Source organism: Globicephala melas, chromosome 6, assembly GCF_963455315.2.
Source record: "Globicephala melas chromosome 6, mGloMel1.2, whole genome shotgun sequence".
Classification (NCBI taxonomy): Eukaryota; Metazoa; Chordata; class Mammalia; order Artiodactyla; family Delphinidae; genus Globicephala; species Globicephala melas.
Window position 1 is genome coordinate 4121020 of NC_083319.1, and position 19849 is coordinate 4140868.

Below are 19849 nucleotides of genomic sequence, written 5' to 3' on the forward strand. Positions count from 1 at the left end.
CCCCATACCTGCCCACCCACTGGCCCCCTTTCTCTGCAATGTGTGTACAAATGGGGGTCCAGACCCCCTGCTCTGAGGCTGCAGGGCCCTCCCACCGTTGTGGGCACTCAGTGGAGGGGTCGACACACTAAATCCCCAGCTCCCGACCTCAGCAGGTGAAGAAAGACACACTGTCCGGCTGCTCTTCCTTGACCCGCCCTGCTGCAGAAGTTAGCAAACAAGGAACATGCAAAGTAGCTCCTCTGTGCGTGTGTGTGTGTGTGTGCGCGCGCGCGCGTGTGTGTGTGTGTGTGTGTGTGTGTCCGTCCGTCCTCTGGGAAGTTCAGGCGCACTCCGGGTTCAGAAGCCCGGGTGAGCCTGGCCCTGCTGTGTGGCTTTGGGCAAGTCCCTTCCCCTCTCTGGGCTACACGGTCCTCATGGGCAAGAGGAGGAGGGGGGAGCAGGTGTTCTCCAAGGCTCTGGTGGCTCTGGTGGGTTGGCTGCCAGAGGCTGTCTTCCTTTGACCTCAAGAGTGAGGCTTGCAGGACAGGATCTGAAAGCCTGCTGAGGAGACCAGACCACCCTCGTATGCAAATCCTGAACCTCCGCCCCACCCTCTGCACACCTGACAGGTCTGTGTAGGGGAATTCTTGCTAAAGTAAACAGGAAGAGCCTTTGCAATGAACTACTGGCTGGGTTTTGCCCAGCCAAACCCAGAGCCTGGGAGTCAAGGGAGTTACCATTCCTTAAGGAGCCTCAGAATCCTCTATTCACAGCGGAAGAGAGGAAACATCTGCAGGTGTCATTGGGAGGAAGGGTAGACAGAGACTCAAAGAAGAAGACTTGGATCAGATATCCTGATCCCAGCTCTGCACTTGCTTGCTGGGTGACCTTGGGCAAGACGGCCAACCTCCCTGAGCCTCAGTTGCCTGCTCTGTAAAATGGGGTAATGACAGCTCCTTTGCAGAGGGCTACGTGGGTTAGAGACAACGTATGGAAACCCTGAGCCCAGCTTGTTACCCGGAAGGGACTCATTCAGAAGTGTTCATTGTGGTGGGCCAGGGACGGGCGTAGTGCTGAAAGCTAGAGCCCAGAGGGAATTCCTTCTAGCAGAGCGGAAACTTACCCACAGATAACCGCCAGTCCAGGTTCGGTGGGTCCTGAGCTGTAAGCAAAGAGCCCGAAGAGCTCCGTTTAGAAGCAAGAGAAGACTTCTGGCTGGAATGACCAAGGGAGGCTTCCTGGAGGAGATGGCATTTGAGCAGGCCTGTAGATGGGCAGGATTTCAAGAGGGCACATTCATGGCCTACCAACACTAATCCTGTGTTAGGCCCTCCTCACTGCTGTATACTCGTGGCCTCAGGGGATCCTCCCAGCAACCCACAGGAAAGGATTGCTACGTTTACCATTTTACAGGGGAGGGGGCTCAGCCTGGAGTCACCCAGCTAGTGAGGGACAGCACCAGGCTTAACTTAATCACACCTGCAAAGTCCCTTCTGCCTTATAACATTCACAGGTTCCAGGGGTGAGGACGTGGATATCACCTTCGGGGGCCATTATTCTGCCTACCACGGTGATTCCATTAAGGACCTTGAGATGGGAAGGTTACCCTGGATGACCCAGGTGGGCCTGATGTGATCACCAGGGTCCTTGCAAGAGGGGGGCAGGAAGGTCAAAAGCAGAGGAAGGAGGTGGGCTGGTGGGAGGTCCAGGTGACGCACTTTGAAGATGGAGGAAGGGGCCACAAGCTGAGGGATGCAGGCGGCCTCTAAAAGCTGGGGAAGATGAGGAAACAGAACCTCCCCTGGGGCCTCCAGAGGGAACCAGCCCTGCCGATACCTTGACTTTTAGCCCCATGAGACTCATTTTGGATTTCTGACCTCCACAACTGTAAGAGAATACCTGTGTGTGTGTGTGTGTGTGTGTGTGTGTGTGTGTGTGTTTAATGTTCTGGCTGTGCCCCTTGGCCTGTGGGATCCTAGTGCCCCGACCAGGGATCAAACCCACGCCCCTTGCGTTGGAAGCACGGAGTCTGAGTAAGTGGACCCCAGGGAAGTCCCCCTTCGTGCTGTTCGAAGCCACCGAGTTTGCGGTGACCTGTTAGAGCAGCCACAGGAAGCTGCTACAGCCCCAGCTGCATCCACCTTGCCCTCGCCTGGGGTCTCGTCACGCGGGTCTCTCACGCCTCTGTTTCAGCACTTTATCAGTTTGGTCCCCCGATGTGTCTGCGAGCGACTCCGGAGCTTTCTATGCTTCTCAAGCCTTCCCACCATCCCTCCCCAGAGCCTCCGGCACTAGCTCGCACCCGGTATGCGTTTAAAAAATGGTGGCGATAGGTAAGTAAATCTGTGTCTTTTATTTACAGCTGTTGAGAGGAACAGGCTTTTGACAGCAGTAACTGCTGGTTTCCCCGTGGTCTGACCGCAGAACTAGAACCCCCGTGGCCTGAGCGCCCGTCAGGAGTGGGGAACAGCCAGCAAGCTGGCTGAAGCAGAGGGGTTCTAGGTCTCCGACTGGGGCAGGAGACAGCTCTGACCACCCACGGCAGCCAGAAAGGGGCCTGCTGAAAACCGAGCTGACCAGATCCCCGTGAGCAGCAGGCAGGGGGAGGATTTCTCTGTGGGTCCCAGCTCTGGTCTGTTCTTGGCATCGCAGTGCACCTGGGGCTACTCTGGCCTCCTGGGCTCTGCCCCGGGGGGAAGGCACCGAGCCCTTAGACCTGTAGACAACATCAGCTCAGAAAAGATCCAGCTGCCACACTTTGCAGCAGGAGAATTGTTGGTCCAGAGAGGGAAAGTGACTTGCCCGAGGTCACACAGCAATTTCGTGAATCTCAAAACAAGCTTGACGAGTCCGGTCCAGTGCTGCCTCCAGGAGACTGGGGATCTGGGTGTGTGAAGCTGGCCTCCCTCCAGGTGACACGATCTTGGGGCAGGCCGGTCAGGAGCTGGGAGCGGGGACAGCCTCACTTGAGGTTGTGCTGGCTCTCGCGGTGCCGCCGCAGGTCCACTTTACGCTGGAAGCCTTTGGTGCACAGCTCACAGCTGAAGGGCTTGAAGCCCGTGTGCTTCCGGCTGTGAGTGATGAGGTTGGAACTCTGGCTGAAAGCCTTCCCACACACCTGGCACTTGTGTGGCTTCTCACCTGCGGGGCGGCAAGGACAGAGTCAGGGCCGTTTGGACCAGACCTGCTGCCCCAATGCCCTGCAGTTGTTCTCTGGAATTTTATTATGTTTTATTGCACGTTCACTTTAGAAAATAATTAGAAAAGGGAGACAAGAAAAATACAACTCTGACCACCCAACCCCTCGGCCAATTGTACCCCAGTTTTAAGGCAGGGACTGGGTCCACCTTGTTTATCAATGAAGCCCAGCACCTGGTACAGGACCCTGCACAAAAGAGGCACTGGCTAACAGCTGAGGAATGAATGAATGGGGAAGGAATGAATGAATGAATGGAGGGATGAATGAATGGTTGGAAGAATGAGTGAATGGATGACGGAATGGGGAAAGAATGAATGGGGAAATGGATAAATGAATGGCTGGAAGGACGAACAAAAAAGTGACCAAATGGGGGAACAAATGAATGGATGGAGGAATGAATGACTGAATGACAGAGTGGGGAATGAATGAATGGAGGAATGAAGGAATGGAGGAATGAATGAGGATGAATGAATGGTTGGAGGGATGATGAATGAGTGACCAAACGAGGAATGGGTGAATGAGTGGGGGACCAAAAGGGTGAGTAGCAGCATGACTGAATGAATGACCAAATGGGAAATGAATGAATGTGGGAATGAAGGAATGAATGGCTGGAGGAATGAGCGAATGAAGGAATGATGAACGAAGGAGAAATTCACCTGCTGGTCTCACTTCTACACACAGATTATCAGTGTCGACATTTTGCTATTTCCTTCCAGTACTTTTTCTACGCAGTAAGTAACACAGCGTACCCCGCCCTCCTGTTGGAGCGGGGTGGCCTCCCCTGTGTAACCTGACACCCCCATCCCTCCCCACCCGGGGCCTAAAGCCGGCACCTTTTAACAGTGAAAGGTTGGGTGCCCGCAGGCTCTGTCTGGGCCCTGGGGTGGGGGGCTTGGTGGGGGCGGGGTGGGGGGAGGGTCGGCGGACCCAGGCCGGGGAGGAGCTCTGCTGGGGCAGAGCGCGGGCCGCGGCCTCACCGGTGTGGATGTAGGTGTGCTTCTTCATGTCCGACTTCTGGTGGAAGCGTTTGCCACAGAACTGGCAGGGGTAGGGCCGCGTGTCCGAGTGGATGAGCAGGTGGGTGGACAGGGTGGACGAGCGCTTGAAGGCCTTGCCGCACATCCGGCACTCGAAGCTGCGCCCCTGCCGGAGGAAACGAGGCCCCGGGGGGTCAGGCGCAGGTGGGGCCTCGCGACCCGGGACTGCCAGGCTGGGCGCGGGACTGGACCCGGCCGGGATCCCCTGAGGAACAGGACACTCCATTGGGGTGGCCTCGAGGATGGGGCCTGGAGGAGCAGGAACCAGGGACCCCCATTCCTGCCTCCTAGGAGGGGCCGAGGCCTGGCCCCTGAGTGGCCTCCTATTAGGGGATTTCCCCTTGTGGTTTGTTTAAGCGGCTGAATTATTGGGGCCCAATTCTGGCTTCTGCCTCTTACTCACCACGTGACCTTTGGCAAGTCATTTAACCTCCCTGGGACTCAGTTTCCCCATCTGTACATTGGATCGTTATGGGTAGTGACCTCAAAGGATCGTTGGGAGGATTGGAGGTCGGGAACTGAGCTGGCAACTGGCACGTGGCACATTCTAACCATCTTTTCCTGCGTTTCCCACCTGAGCTTTTATATCTACCCAGGTGTTAGCAACTCAGGTCAGTGTCAGGTGCTTTCCCTGGAATGGGATTCTGAGGAAGGGATTTCGGCATCAGGTAGGGCTAAGTGGGATGAGATGAACATTTAAGCCTGATTTCAAGATTCTAAGAGTCAAGGGTCTCAGAGGTGAGAAACCTGTCCTGACCACCCAGGAGGTGGGGTCATTCCTCAGCATCCCAGACATCTCGCTGCCCCCGAAATCCCACCTGAGCTCCTAGCCTCTTCCAACTGTACATGAAGCCAGCTTGGTCCATCAGGGACTCAAACGTGTTAAGGGCGGGTGACGGAGACCCAGATCAGGGCGGCAGATAATGAGGGCCCCCCAATCTGTCACCTTCAGGGGCACAGAGAGAGACCCACCGATGCCCCCTAGGCTTCCTGGGGGGAGCACAGAGCAGGGGTGGGAAGTGAGGGTGCTGTGCTCAGCCAGCTGCCCACCTGGGAGTGGACGTGCGTGTGCTGCTCCAGGCTCACTGCATGGCCGAAGGTTTTGCCGCAGACGTTGCAGGCGAAGGGCCGGGTCCCACTGTGGGAGCGGCGGACGTGCACCTCGAGCCCATGTGGGGTGGAGAACACCTGCAGGAGGGGCAGAGCATGAGGCCCCGGGGGTGCAGAGAGGGAGAGGGCCAGGGTCCCACCTCTGCACCCAGCTAAGCCACAGGTGGGTGTACAGGAAAAGGAACACTGGATTGCCGATTCTGCTGCCATGTGCTGTGTGTCCTGGGAAGGTCCCTTTCCCTCTCTGCGGCTGGCTTTCCTGTCTATAGAATGGAGTCTGGGAGGGGGGATCTGGAAGGCCCCTCCTGGCCCTATCTGGAGGCTGAATGGCGGTTAAAAAGTGGGAGTTGGGCAGAGCCAGGTTTGAATGCTGGTTGTGATATCTGCTTGCTGCGTGCCATTGGGCAAGTGACTCAACGTCTCTGAACCTTAGCCCTCCGTCCACCTCCCGGGGCTCATGCATGTCAAGTGCTTAGCACAGGGATGAGCACATGGTCAGGGCTCAATGAACGGTGATGAGGGTGAATGTTGTGAGTCCTTGATCCCACCAGAGGACCCAAGAGTCACATCACAGGGGGCACCCAGCTCTGAGCACTCGCAGCTGCCAGGGTGCTGGAGAGGCGATGCAAGCAGGACCCGAGAGCCCACCCGCATCCCGGCCACCCACCTTGCTGCACTTGATGCAGTGGTATGCGTCCAAGCCCGGAGAGTAGTGGAGGCTAAAGTCCAAGGGCGGCTCAGTGCTGGGCACCAGAGGGCTGCCGTACAGGCTGACGGAGCGCTCCAGGAAGGCAGACTGCATGGTGGAGGGGGCCTGCTGGTAGCTGTGCCCGTAGGATGAAGCCAGGGCATCCCAGGAGAATCTGGGCTTGTAGAACGGGGGTGAGTCGGAGGATGGCGAGCCCTCATCCTGGGGTCGGGACGTCACAGCAGGCCCCTCTGTGGAGAGTGGGACATATACCTAGTGGTGACATTAAAAGCAGGGCACCCACTCCCCGCCACCCTCCACTGTGACCTCATGCTGAGGCTTTGGTGTGTAGCCCCGATTATTTACTGGGGGGGGGTCTGGGTCCTCACTGTGGCTCCTTGACTTTTCAGTCCAGAAATGTGCCCCAAGCCCTGCAGAGTGCCCACCTCACCCACTACGTGGGCCTGTCCAGCTGCTTCCTCTGCCCCACCACACAGAAGCTCTCATGTGGGAATGAACTCCCCGTCCTGGAGGGATTCAAGCAGAAGCCTGAGAGCCTGGACTGTCGATCCTCCCTGACTCCACAACTCCGAGGGGCCCCACTTCCACAGGCCCATCCATCCTCCATTCCCCTTGCACCCGCTGGGGAGTGGCGGGGGTCCCCTGCTGGGTACCTGGGGCGGAGGCCATCCTGGTCATCAAGCTCTGGTCCAGCTCCAGCTCCGGCTCCCGTTTGAGGTCAGTCCAGTCCAGGCACTGGTTTGGGAACAGGGTGCTGAGGACAGGGTTGGTGCTCAGGACCTGGTCCCTGGCCACTGTGGGGAGACAAGACCGTCAGACTTCAGCTCTGGGAAGTCCGGAGGGACTGGGGGAAGGAGGGGCACCAGAGAGAGACCACTGCTGCCGCCCCTGGTTCTTCCCAGGATGGTGGGAGCAGCGTGGAGGCCAGGAGGAGACGCCTGCCCTCCCCCTCCCCTCCCCTCCCCTCCCCTCCCCTCCCCTCCCCCTTCTCTCCCCCCTCCCCTCCCCTCCCCCTTCTCTCCCCTCCCCTCCCCTCCCCCTTCTCTCCCCCCTCCCCTCCCCTTCTCTCCCCCCTCCCCTCCCCTCCCCCTTCTCTCCCCCTCCCCTCCCCTCCCCTTCTCTCCTCCCTCCCCTCCCCTCCCCTCCCCTCCCCCTCCCCCTCCCCTCCCCCTCCCCCCTCCCCCCCACCGAGGAGAGCTCTCGGACCAGTCTCCATCTTTCTGAGCACCCACCCTCAGCCCTAGATCAGCCTTCTGATTACGAGTCACACGTCAGCTGCTGAGGACAGCGCCAATCAGGATGCTCTCATCACCCCCATGGGGTGAGAAGAGATAGGTGCATTTATTCATTCATTCAACCCACATTTACTGAACTCCTCCTGTTTCCAGACTTGGAAGAGCGGCTACTTCCGGTGGGATGCTGCTGCACCCCCATCACATGGGCAGGGAGTCCTGGTGGGTACAGCAGAAGGCCAGCCCGGGCTATGACTCACCAGGACCAAGGGCAGGAGGCCAGAGGAGCCCATCCTCCTGGGCACGAGGCTGGTGGTAGGTGTGAGCCTTCTTACTCTTCACCAGGAAGGAGCGTGGCATCGTCACCGGGTGCCCCACACCTATAGGGGGAGAAGACGAGAAAGTTTAGGAAGGACGAGAGGACGATACTCCTCTATATTTTAGGACCTCCTCCTAAAATCAAAATCCACTGTCCTGGTTTGAATACTGTCCCCCAAAGTTCACATCCACCCAGAATCTGTGAATGTGACCTTATTTGAAAATAGGGTCTTTGCAGATGTAATCAAGTTAAGGTGATGTCACGCTAGGTGCAGAGAAACCCTAAATCCAATGTGACAAGTGTCTTTATAAGAAGAAGGAAACTTGGACACACAGACACAGACATGTGCAGGAAGAAGGGCCACATGGAGATGGGGGCAGAGATTTGGAGGGATGCGGCTTCAAGACAAGGATTGCTGGCAAACCAGAAGCTAGGAGACAAGCCTGAAACACATGCTCCCTCAGAAACTCCAGAGGAGCTGACTTTGCCGACACCTTGATTTGGGATTTCTAGACTCCAGAACCCTGAATGAATGCATTCCTGTTGTGTCAAGCCACCCAGTTTATGTTTTTTTTTTTTACAGCAGCTACAAAGCCTAGTGTCCCTCACTCCTCTCTTGCTGGAAAACCAATACACCCACTTCTAGAAAACCCCAGGTCAGCCTGCCCCTGCTGCATGCCCTGAGTTACCCTGGGAGCCGAGAAGGAAGGGCAGGGGTACCTCCATTTGTGAAACACTCTGCACCCTGCACCCAGAAAACTGCATCTGCATCCCGGTGGGGTCTGCATTCAGAGGCCGTGGAAAGTTGTGGTCTGAGCACAGGTTTTGGAGTCAGATGCTCACGGGTTAGAATCCCAGCTCACCCGCTGTGCAATTTGGGGCAGACGCTTAACCTCTCTGGGCCTATTACCTTTTCTGTAAGATGGTAATCCAGGTTGATGGTGCTGGTGAGTGCCTAGTACGTGCTCAGCGCCTATCAGAGAGGAACCTGGCAGGTGGGCTGCAACGAGGGGGGCCACCTCAATCGCAAATCCACGTTATTGTGCAAGTTGGGTGCTGACGTAGCCAGAGCGGGGCTGCACCTTGTCCACAGCTCCGGCCCAGAATCTGGCCCCCAGAGAGGGAGGGGCTTTTCCTCTCTCCTCGGGGGTGGAGGAAGTGGTTGAGCTTCTATGTGGAGCTCGAGGCCTGAGAGGACCCCACTGGAAGCCTGAGGTCATTTTGTGCACAGGGAGGAAGAGGCCGAGGTCCACCAACTCTAGGGACTGAGCATAGGGCAGCCCAGCCCAGGCCCATCACTGAACCCACGGGTCAGCGGGTCGGGGAGTGCAGAGCTGGACCAGCCTGACTACCCGGTACTCTTGGCTTCTGGTGCAGAGCCCTCTGGGGCAGCGAGCATCTCCTGCCCGCTGCCCCAACCCCCCAAGATGTTTCACATCCCTGCGCCCAGCCAGGAGGCTCTCCTGAGGGCTCCCAGGAGACAGAGCATCTCCTGGTGGTCCTCTGTCCCCGCCACCCCCCACGCCACCCCCCAGGCAGAAGCTCAGAGGAAATACCCAGCCGATGCCGGTGCTGATGGCAGCTCAGCTGGGCCCATTCCCCCGGCCTCAGAGGAGGAGCCCCCCCACTCCTGGGCCAGCCCAGGCACCAGGCAAGGCTGCAGGCGTGATAGGGCCAAGCGCGGGGAAACAGATCGCGGGAAAAAGCTCTGAACAACAGCGAGGGCCTGGTTGATAAGGCCGTGGCCAAGGAGCCGGCTGGGAGCAGGCAGATTAGAGAGGGAGCTTGGAGCTCTGCCTTGGGAGAGGCCCTGGGAGCCACCCCTTCCCCAAGGGGATGACCCAGAGCAGGCAGAAGAGGTACCCACACCCGTGCCCAGACCTGCCCGCCCCTCTGGGGGCAGCAGGAGTTTGGGCCATGCCACTCTGCCAGGGGCCATCCCAGGCCCAGCCTTCCTGAATGGAGGCCTCAGTGTCCGGATCTGCTAAATGGCGATCTCAGACCAACTTCCTGGGACTGCTGGGGAGAGAAGGGAACTTTATTTATTACAAACAATTGTGTAGAGGGCCCAGTGTGGTGCCTGGGCTGCTGAGGGGACGGAGGTGCTCAGCCCACAGAGGAGAGGCTTCGGGAGGGCAGGCACTCCTTGGGTCCTGTCTGGTCTGGTGGCATCCCCAGCGCCTGACCCAAAGCCGGCACGCTCTATGGATGGGGTCAAGCCCTGACCAGGAGCCGGGACACGCTCCAGGCCCCTCCCCCTGGGCCCTGAAATGAGGGCGTGGGACCTGATGGCCTCTGGGGTCCGGTCCAGCTGTCAGATTTTGACCACATGAGGCTCAGCCAGCCTGCTGTCCTCCCCAGGCTTGTGGGGCAGCTCTTATCTCCCAGGGACAGTGTTCTTCCTCATGCCTCCCCCTCTCCCCCCGCCCGGGGCTCCACACACTGCCCCTTCCTGCCCCCTTCTAACTCTTGGCTTCAGGAGCCCCCTGAAGAGGCCAGAGCCTGGGCAGAGCGAGAGGAGACCCTCACGTTCTGGGGGAGGGCCGTGGGGCTGGGTTCCCCTCGCCTTTTATTCTGGGGGGACCTCCGTAGCCATGATTTTTTAAAAACATAGTATTTTATTAGTCAATCAACTAGAACCAAAAGTAGGCTTTAAGCCGCTGAGCTAGAACACCAGGAAATACTTCCTGCAGCCTGGATCTGCAGAGCCTCAGCTCTGATAATCCTGGCTTGTGAGCTGTGTGGCTATTACCCCACTTTACAGAGGAGGAACTGAGGCTTAGAGACCGGCTCACAATCCCAGGGCAGAGTGAGGCGGAGCTGGACTTGGTCATCTGCCTCCCAGGCCTCCGTGCTCTTGGCTGTCAGACCACGGGGTGGGCTCTTGTTCGGGGCGGTGGCAACTGAGCTGACAAGCTAAGGAGGAAACCAGGACAGCGCGTGAAGCTCCCCAGCGTGTACTGCGTCACTGAATCTGACACCCACCGGGGCAAGGGAAACAGTGATTGTCTTCCCGGGTCACGGGGGGAACCTGAGGCTGCGAGAGGCAAGTGGCTTGTCCAGGGCCTCACAGCAGAGCCAGACCCAGAGCCCCTGCTTGCTAGGACTTGACTCCTGGCCCCAAGCTCTGCCCATCTGCACCTGTGGTCCTTTCAACACCGGATGAAGACAGCCTGCCTGGAGAAGGGAGGAGAAGTCTCATTGGTGGGGCGAGATGGGGGACAAATCAAATTCCCCTGATCTTTGGACTCTTCCAGGATCCAGCAGGCCCCATCTAGGCTCGTGAGGAGTTTGGGGTGGAGAGGCAGGCGAGAGAACAGGCTTCTTTTAGGAAGCTTCAGTGATCCCTTTGGCTCAGAACCCAAGGAGACCCTAGAGGTCAGCTCATTGGAACCTGGCATGACAACACAATGGCTCTCTGGGGTTCAGAAGCACGTACACAGGGGAGCAAGGGGGTCCCAGGAAGGTGATTCTCGGGGCCCACTCTAGTGATCCCCCCGGGGCCCCCAATCTCTTCCCCTTCCCTCCCTAGAACATTCTCTCCGCTCAGCCTGGCAAAGTGACAGTGGCGAAGCCATGAAGCTCACCGAAGCCATCAAGCCAAATGCACCCAGAGAACTTCCTTTTGACCCCTGTGAGCTGAGTTAAAAAAAAAAAAAAAAAAGGAACCAATCACCTATACTGTAGTTAATTAACAACCACACGGTTTGATTCACACTAACCTGTCCTGAGAAAGAGCTACGAGCAGAGATTGTGTAAGAAGCCCAAGATTTCTTCATAACAGAGGCCTTGATGGTATCGGGCCTCCGGAAAGAGCCTCGCTGTTAATATCTCTTCAAAAACCCCCAATCCCAATAGAGGGTTCCCCGACCCTGAGTCAGAATCTCGGCCAGTACTTCTGAAGAGGGGCAGCCCCGCACCCTGACTTCCAGACGGAGCCAGAGCAGCAGGCCTGTGATTTCCGTGCAACGAGGCGCCTCCCGTGGGGCTGAATCGGATTCTGTGACCTTGAGCCTAACCACGTCAGCCGTCAACCTGGGGCTTGGTTTTCCTATCTCTCAGAAGGGACGGTTGGACTAAGAGATTTCTAAACTTCCCTTTTACTCTAAAATCCCATGCTGGGGTTCGTTGACTTTTAGCACGGGACCGACCTACCTTGACTAAGAAACTCATCACTCGGGTTCCCTTTTTGGGAGGATTGAGTAAGACACTCCGTTGTTTCTCAGAGTCTGCTACAGAGGACCCTTTGGACTTCCTTTATGCTTAAAGATGCGACTCAAGGGGAAACACAAACAAACAAACAAAAAAATCACCCTTTCCATGTAGGAGTCAGGGGACGTGAGCCCAGGTCCTTTTTGGGGCCCCAGCAGAGCGTAGTCATTACTTTTATTCAAAATTTGGAAGGAGTTCTCAAATGTCTCTTCCTAAGTTCAGAGGATGCAATGTCAAAAAGAGGTGAATCCACCTCTGGGTATATAAAAGTATCGAAAGCAGGGACTTGAACAGATATTTGTACACCCAGGTTCATAGCAGTGTTATTCACAATAGCCAGAAGGTGGAAACAACCGATGTGTCCATTAACGGATGAGTGCATAAACAAAATATAGTATAGACATCACAATGGAATATTATTCAGTCTTCAAAAGGAAAGTGATCCTGACACATGCTGCAACATGGGTGAACAATGAGGTCATTATGCCACTTGAAATTAAGCCAGACACCAAAGGATGAATACTGTAGGATTCTACCTACGTGAGTTACCTAGAGTAGTCCAATTCAGAGACAGAAAGTAGGATGGTGGGGGCCAGGGGCTGGGGGGATGGGAGGACTGGGGAGTTATTGCTTACTGGGGACAGAGTTTCAGTTTTTTGCAAGATGAAAGAAGTTCTATCAATGGATGGTGGTGACGGTAGCACAGCAATGTGAATGTGCTTAATGCCACTGAACTGGCCACTTAAAAAATGATTAAAATGGTCCATTTCATGTTATATGTGTTTTACCTCAATAAAAACAAAAAGGAGTGTAGAGCAACTATACGCCAATAAAAATTAATTTCAAAAACAAAAAGGAGTGAACAAAACATTTCCTGAGCATCTCTGAATTAGAGCTAAAGCAGTTCCCATTGGTTTGAATTCCTGGAAACAAAGGAACAAAAACCACCCTCTAGACTGAGGAAGGGTGAAGTTTTCTGTTGTTTCTGAAAAGGGTTGAGAGGTTGTGTCACAGTGAAGCATCATACGTGATCATGTTAGTTTTCCCGGGGGGGGGGATATGGCCCCAAAGGCTTCGGGAGCCCTTGTACTCTCCGGTAGGACACCACCACCCAGTCTCCTGAAAGCCTTGAGAAAGTGCTCTGCACTGGTTTTGAGTGACTCCATCAATCAAACCTAACCCAAGTGTAACTCCCTGGTGGTCCCCAAGAACTTTCTGCTGGGAAACTGACATACCAACCCACAAATCTTTTTTTTTTTTTTTTTTTTTTGGCCGAGTGGCTTGCAGGATCTTAGCTCCCCGACCAGGGATCGAACCCGTGCCCCCTGCAATGGAAGCACATAGCCCTAACCACTGGATCACCAGGGAATTCCCTCCAATCCCGAAATCTGAGTTGGAAGAAACCTCACACACCTTCTTATCCAAAGAATCCCTTCTGCACCACCTCTGAGGACAAGAAACTTGCCCCTTCTCAAAGACTGAAGTCTTCTACCCGTTGCCCACTAAGAAATGTGCAGAGGAGTGAGCCCGTGTGGGCAGGTGCAGCTCAGCTGGCTCCCACCAGATCCACGTCCAGAGACCGAAAATTACTTTGCACCTCCCACCATAGTATCTCATGAAAGCTGCGGACTTTCTTCCCAGCAAAACGTACACAGGCACATACCCACGGTGATTCAGTGGACTGCCCCCCTTAACAAGCCCTACGTTAGAGCAAGCACCTCTCCCCAGACGCCCAGACTCTAACTTGGCTTTTTCTTCAAAATTAGGTAGAAGCGGCTGAGGCACCACCTCCCCATCTCTTGTTCCTGGAGGCTGCGTGGGACGGTGCTGTGGAGATGTCAGTCCCCTGCTCCCCTTAGGAGGCTCTGCATGTGAAATGCCTCCCTCTCAAAGTGTCCCAGGAACTTTGGGGAAGGTCGCCTGGGATTGTGGGTGCTGAAGCTAAGACTTCCTTCAGAGTCCTCAATCCCACTCTCTTATTTCACAGCCAAAGAAAGGCTCAGAGTGCCCTGGGGACAGGGCCAGTCTGTCCCCGAAGATGGACACCAACTCGGGCACTTCCACCTGTGTCCTGCCTCGCCTGCCCAGGTCCCTGGGAGAGCTGGGGTGTGGGTATGACATCGTGCAGGTAGGTGATCTCCGTCAGCCTAAAATCAAATCTTCAAAGGGCGTTCATGGGACCTCCCTGGCAGTCCAGTGGTTAAGACTCCGCGCTTCCACTGCAGGGGGCACGGGTTCCATCCCTGGTCAGGGAACTAAGATCCCGCATGCCATACGGCCAAAAAACAAAAGCAAAAATAACAACAACAACGGGTATACATGCACAATTGGCGGAAGGTAATTCCTCCACAGGTACACGGGGGGCTCGCAGCATCTCAGAGGAGACGGTCTCCTTGCCACCTCTTCTCTGGGTTCAAGGACTAAAAGCCACCTCTCATAAAAGAGATTTTCCAGCCCACCTTAGTCTTCCTAGGACTGCCAAAGGGACTAGGTAAACTGCTTGGAAACGATCTAAGTCGGATATGCAAATTTCAAAAGAAGAGGCAGGGGCGTTCTACTCACTCACCTGTCCGGAGCTCCTCGTCCACGGTGGGAAGCTCGCTGCTCCCTATGGGGACGGTGCCACCCGGTCAATTTGTGACTCTCTGCTCAAGTAGATACTTCTCCTTTCCCCCCCCTTCTCTCCGTGTGTGTGTGTGTGTGTGTGTGTGTGTGTGTGTGTGTGTGTGTGTTTCCTCTTCTGTTTCCCTACCTGATTTTCAATCTGATTATTTGTGTCAAAATCTGGCGGTGAAGGAACAGCCAATAGAGAGCGCGCCAGAGCTCTGGGCTGTATTTGCTTATCAAAGCTTTCCAGGAGCCAAGACTCTCCATTCTCTTCTCTAACCCGCCACTCCTGGAGCAGCACGCACTCTCCGGAAATTTTTAATAACATGTGGATTTAAAAAGTAATGGCTAAATTATTAAATTTTAAAAATTGAAGTTAAAATAAAACATTTACTTATAAACCTGATTTTGTGTAGAGAACTCATAAGTTAGTCTCTTTCTTCCTTCCTCCCTTCCTTCTTTTTTTCTTTCTTTCTTTCTTCTTTCTTTCTTTCTTTCTTCTTCCTTTCTTCTTTCTTCCTTCTTTCTTTCTTTCTTCTTTTTTTCTCTCTTCTTTCTTTCTTTCTTCTTTCTTTCCTCTTTCTTTCTTTGTCTCTTTCTTCTTTCTTTCTCTCTTCTTTCTTTCTTTCTCTCTTTCTTTCCCTCTTTCCTCTCTCCCTCCCTCCTTCCTTTCTCCCTTTCCTTCTTCTCCTTCCTTCCCTCCCTCACTCCAGGAGCCCAGCACTCAGCATCCCCAGCCTGGAGCACTCCCCTACAAAGCCCTTGGCTTGTGCTGCTGCAAACTGCTTTTAGAGGGGCCCCTCTTGTCCTTGCAGAGGTCGCCGTTGAGAAAAAAGTCAAATCCACGCTTCCCCAGACTTGACGCTAGAGCGAGTGGGGAGCAGCAGGTGTGATATTGAATGTGGGTGATTCCCGCATGTGCGGGACCCTCAGCCGCTCAGGCCCACGGGCAGGCTGCTTTCGGGTCCCAAGGCCCGCGTGTGCTGCCATCTGGTGGCCGCTGTGGAGTACTGGGAGGGCCGGGCGATGGGGGCTGCCTCCAGGTGTCCGTCACCAGCGGGAAGGCTGGGATGGCCAGTCTCGGACATTTCAGCCCACTGGGCACAGAAGCCACCTCCTTCTTCCTCCTCTGCCCCTCAAGCCTCCCCCAGCTTACGGGATGGCTGATTTATTTCAGGAGGTTTTGCATATGAGAACTCACAAAATAGAGCAGTGTTAGGCTGATTTGCATACGCACTGCCAGCCCAGAGCTGGAGAGATTATGTTTCCCTCCTAAAGAAAACGAGTTTGGCAACAGGAAGCCCCGACATAACTGAAGTCCAAGGTCCGACATGGAGAGAAAGGCGGGGTTTCGGGCAGGGTCTCACTGCTGCTGGGCCAGGCCATCGAGGGAGCGCCAGCCTGTGGGTCACCCTGGTCTGTGCGGTGCTGGTACTCTCTGGACCACAGGCCAAACACAGGAGACGACTGGTCTCTCTTCTTGGTGGACAGAGAGATTAGTGGAAACTCCTGGAATATTCTTTGGATGCCGCAGTTTCCCCATAGTCAACTGGAACTCTTTGTCATTATGCAAAGAATTCAAGGACGTTCAGGAAAATAAAAAAATAATTAGAAAAATGATTATAGTAGAAATAAAAAGAAAAATACAAATTAATTCAAGGACTTGTCCCTTAATTCACTTTGGTATACACACATGTCCACAGTTTGCTATTGTCAACCAGCAGGTCTTTTTTTCTTTTCACTGAATGTTATTTTGTTTCAGGACCTCCTAAATTCTCTTGTGGCTTTCATTAACATGTTTAATGATTTCACGGCTTTTCATGGCTTACCTTACCAATCACCATCTCCATTCAGGGCATTTAGTTTGTGGGGTATTTTCTAGTGTAAAGCTGCTGTGTCAGGCATGTACAGTTCAGCTGTTGTCCTAAGATGTAGTCCCACTTAGGGTCCTTCTCTTCCCCCTTGAGTAACCAACTCAGGGACTCTTTTCCTAGACCAGGATCCCAGCCTGCAAGTAAAGGCAGGCCTTCCCTGGAGCCACCTGGGAGCCCCTCTATGGGAGAGCACTGGCCAGGCCCCATGAGCACATCAGTTGAAGCCAGGAGGCCCCAGGCAGCCTCTCATAGGCTCTTGCAGACTGAGACCTCTCAGCCTCTGGATCCCTTCCAGGGCTGCCTGCAGAGCCAACACCACTCCTCTTGGTAGGCAGTCCTGGAAATTAAATGCCTTCATTTAGACTCTTCCAAGGGCTAGGTCACATCAGCATCCTTGTGCCCATTCATTCGAGTTCTGTTGGTACCTTTCACGTGCCAGGTCCCTCCTTCTTCCCCCTTCCCTCCTCCCAGCTCGGGCTGCCAGAACAAGACACCACATACTGGGTGACTTAAACAGCATTTATTTCTCACAGAGGCTGGGAAGTCCAAGGTCAAGTTGCCAGCAGATTGAGTCTCCGGTGAGGACAAGCTTCCAGGCTTGTAGGCAGCCGCCATCTTGCTGAGGCCTCACATGGCAGAGAGAGGACAAGCTCTGGTTTCTCTTCCTCTTCTTAAGAGGACACTAATCCCCTCATGGGGGTCCCAACCTCATGACCTCATCTAAACCTATCTCCCATCCAAAGGCCCCACCTCCAAATACCATCACATTCATTCATCAACATATGAATTTTGGGGAGACACAGACATTTGGTCCATTACATTCCCTTAGCTAATACATGTTTACTGAGTACCTACTAGGTACCAGATGCTAGGGTTTCAAACAAGAACCAGACAGGAGCCCTAGTGAGCTTCTTCTTTGTCTAGCAGGTGGGACAGAATACCCAGACATTTACAATTTGGGCTAATAAGTGCTGTGATGTGAACGTGGTTTGCATGTAAACAAGGAGCTTGGGGCATCGGGAAATGGACCCAGACTTGGAGAGTTAGTGAAGGATGTGGCATCTAAGTTGACGCCAGGCTGAGTTGGTTGGGAGAAGGAAAGTAGGGAAGGATGTGCAAAGGGCTGGAGGCCAGGACCTTCAGGGAAGTGACAGCAGCCAAGTTCAGTCTGAGTGGAGGGTGGCAACTGAAGGAAGGGGAGGGAAGGATAGGACACTCGAGAGATGAGCCTAGAGAGGAAAGAAGGAGCACGATCAGGAAGATTCCTGCCTGGCTTAGAACCTTTAATGAGGGGCTTCCTTGGTGGTGCAGTGGTTGGGAGTCCGCCTGCCGATGCAGGGGACACGGGTTCGTGCCCCGGTCCGGGAAGATCCCACATGCCGCGGAGCGGCTAGGCCCGTGAGCCATGGCCGCTGAGCCTGCGCGTCCAGAGCCTGTGCTCCGCAACGGGAGAGGCCGCAACAGTGAGAGGCCCGCGTACCGCAAAAAAAAAAAAAAAACCTTTAAGGAGTTCCCTTTGCCCACAGGACAGAAATCTCAGCTTCAGAGATTAGCGCTCAGTGTTTTCATGGTGTCAGAACTCTTTCAAATGACAGAACTTTTTCAGATGCAACTTGCAGAAACCCGATTTAAACTTGTTTAAGAACAACAAGGGACTTCCCTGGTGGTCCAGTGGTTAAGAATCCGCCTTCCAGTGCAGGGGACGATCCCTGGGCAGGGAATTAAGATCCCACATGCCACGGGGCAATTAAGCCCACATGCCGCAACTACTGAGCCTGTGTGCTCTGGAGCCTGTGGGCCACAACTAGAGAGAAGCCCGCGTGCCGCAATGAAGAGCCCGTGCACCTCGATGAAAGATCCCGCATGCCACAACTAAGACCCAATGCAGCCAAAAAATAAATAATAAATAAATAAATAAATATTTAAAAAGAAAATGGTTCCCTGTGGTCAGGGGCCACGCAGTTGTCAAAAAAAAAAAAAAAAGAACAAAACAATTACTTCATGTCACTGCAAAGAGTCTACTTCAGGTATGGCTGGATCCAGATGCTCACATGATATTGCCTGGATCTCATTCGTTCCAGCCTCAGGACATTTGCATTCGTTGTCCCCTCTGCTGGATGGCCCAACCCCAGATCTTTCCATGGCTGACCCCTTGTCATCCAGGTCTCAGCTGAAATGTCACCGCTGTAGCGAGACCTCCTTTGCCATTAACTAAAGCCTGACTTTCCCACCCCAGACACTTTCTGTTTCATCAGCCTTACTCTTCTTAGCATTCATAATTAACTGAAAATATCTTCTGGATTTATTTCCTCTTTATTTATTTATTTTTGGGGCCTCACTGCCCACAAGGAATGTGGGCACTACAAGAGCAGGGGTCTCATTTCCCTGGCTTACAGCTGAATCTCAGTGTATGGTAGATACTGATGATGTAGTTACAGAATGAATGGATCAATCAATCAATGCATGAATATCTCACTTTCCATCTCTCAGCTTTGCTTTATCCTGCGGCTGAGATCCTCAGCATTACCAGTTTGAGTCTATAAGCTTAGAAACTCCAGTGGAAAGAAAGCTGCTCTCTCAATAGTTTCAGTTAGAGGCCAGGGAGTGACTCTGATTGGCTCATCTCTGCACCATTCACTGTAGCGGGGAGAGGGATATGGGCCTCTCATTGGCCCGGGCTGGCCGACCTGCTAAAACCACGGGAGAGTGGAAAAAGGGTTTGGGCAAGGACACAGAATAAAGCCAGAAAAGTGTTTAGGGGTGTAGCTGCCACCTTCTAACCATCTTCTCATTGTCACCTGAATATGCTGTGTCCTTCCTGCTGGAGACTGTCGATTAAAAAAAAAAGCACAGCCTGAAAGCTGAGAATTATATTTTATTGGGGGCATTACTGAGGACTTAAGCCCAGGAGACAGCCTCGCAGGTAGCTCTGAGGGACTGTTCTAAAGAGGTAAGGGAGGAGCCAGGATATATAGGAGTTTTTGCAAAAACAAAACAAAACAAAACAAAACAAAAAGCAGGTAGTTGAACATCAAAAGATGATTGCTAATTAAAGAAAAACCGGGGAACTTCCCTGGCGATCCAGTGGTTAAGACTCCGCGCATCCACTGCAGAAGGCGTGGGTTTGCCCCTGGTCGGGGAAATAAGATCCCTCATGCCGCACAGCACAGCCAAAACACCCAGGCACCTCAAGTTAATGAATTTAGGGTTTTTCTATGAATGGGAAAATGCAAAAGTCTGGGCTTAATGAAATTATTCCTTTGATGTGCATCTTAACTATCTAGGGTCAGTATCCTGTTTTTCTCCATCCTGAATCCCCTGGGGTGCACCCTTGTGTGTGGTTGCAGTGGCTGAGGGCTTGGTGGTCACAACATCCTTTGTTTACTGATATGGCAGGTGAGTTCTTTATCCACCAGAACAAATTCCAACTCCTGCCTTTGCCCTTCCTGTTCCTCCTGCCTGGAATGTCCTTTTTCTTCAGTCTACTCCTCCAGGAAGCCTTCCAGACTTCCCACAATCTCTGGGTCACCTGTAGTATAAAGGATTTGGCCCACCACGACAACCCTTG

The 19849-nt window shown here is 53.9% G+C and overlaps 1 protein-coding gene across 1 annotated transcript; it reads right to left on the bottom strand.

Annotated features, from left to right (window-relative positions):
• Nucleotides 1–2944: 2944 nt before the first annotated feature.
• Nucleotides 2945–14497, bottom strand: GFI1B (growth factor independent 1B transcriptional repressor). The gene is made up of 7 exons (XM_060299915.2): nucleotides 14367–14497; nucleotides 7530–7649; nucleotides 6691–6831; nucleotides 5996–6267; nucleotides 5269–5406; nucleotides 4159–4423; nucleotides 2945–3123 (listed from the first exon to the last, which is right to left on the bottom strand). The coding sequence occupies exons 2-7, from the start codon at nucleotides 7627–7629 to the stop codon at nucleotides 2945–2947; spliced, it is 1095 nt and encodes a 364-aa protein (XP_060155898.1). The 5' UTR covers nucleotides 7630–7649; nucleotides 14367–14497.
• Nucleotides 14498–19849: the final 5352 nt, after the last annotated feature.

What these genes read in the sequence shown, in the direction of transcription:
- GFI1B (XM_060299915.2), bottom strand. Translation starts at nt 7,629, where the DNA reads ATGCCACGCTCCTTCCTGGTGAAGAGTAAGAAGGCTCACACCTACCAC. An exon ending in ACTGCATCAAGTGCAGCAAG is followed by an intron (nt 5,407 to 5,995) that starts GTGGGTGGCCGG and finishes CCCCTCCTGCAG; the next exon opens with GTGTTCTCCACCCCACATGG. An exon ending in ACACGCACGTCCACTCCCAG is followed by an intron (nt 4,424 to 5,268) that starts GTGGGCAGCTGG and finishes CCTGTTCCTCAG; the next exon opens with GGGATCCCGGCCGGGTCCAG.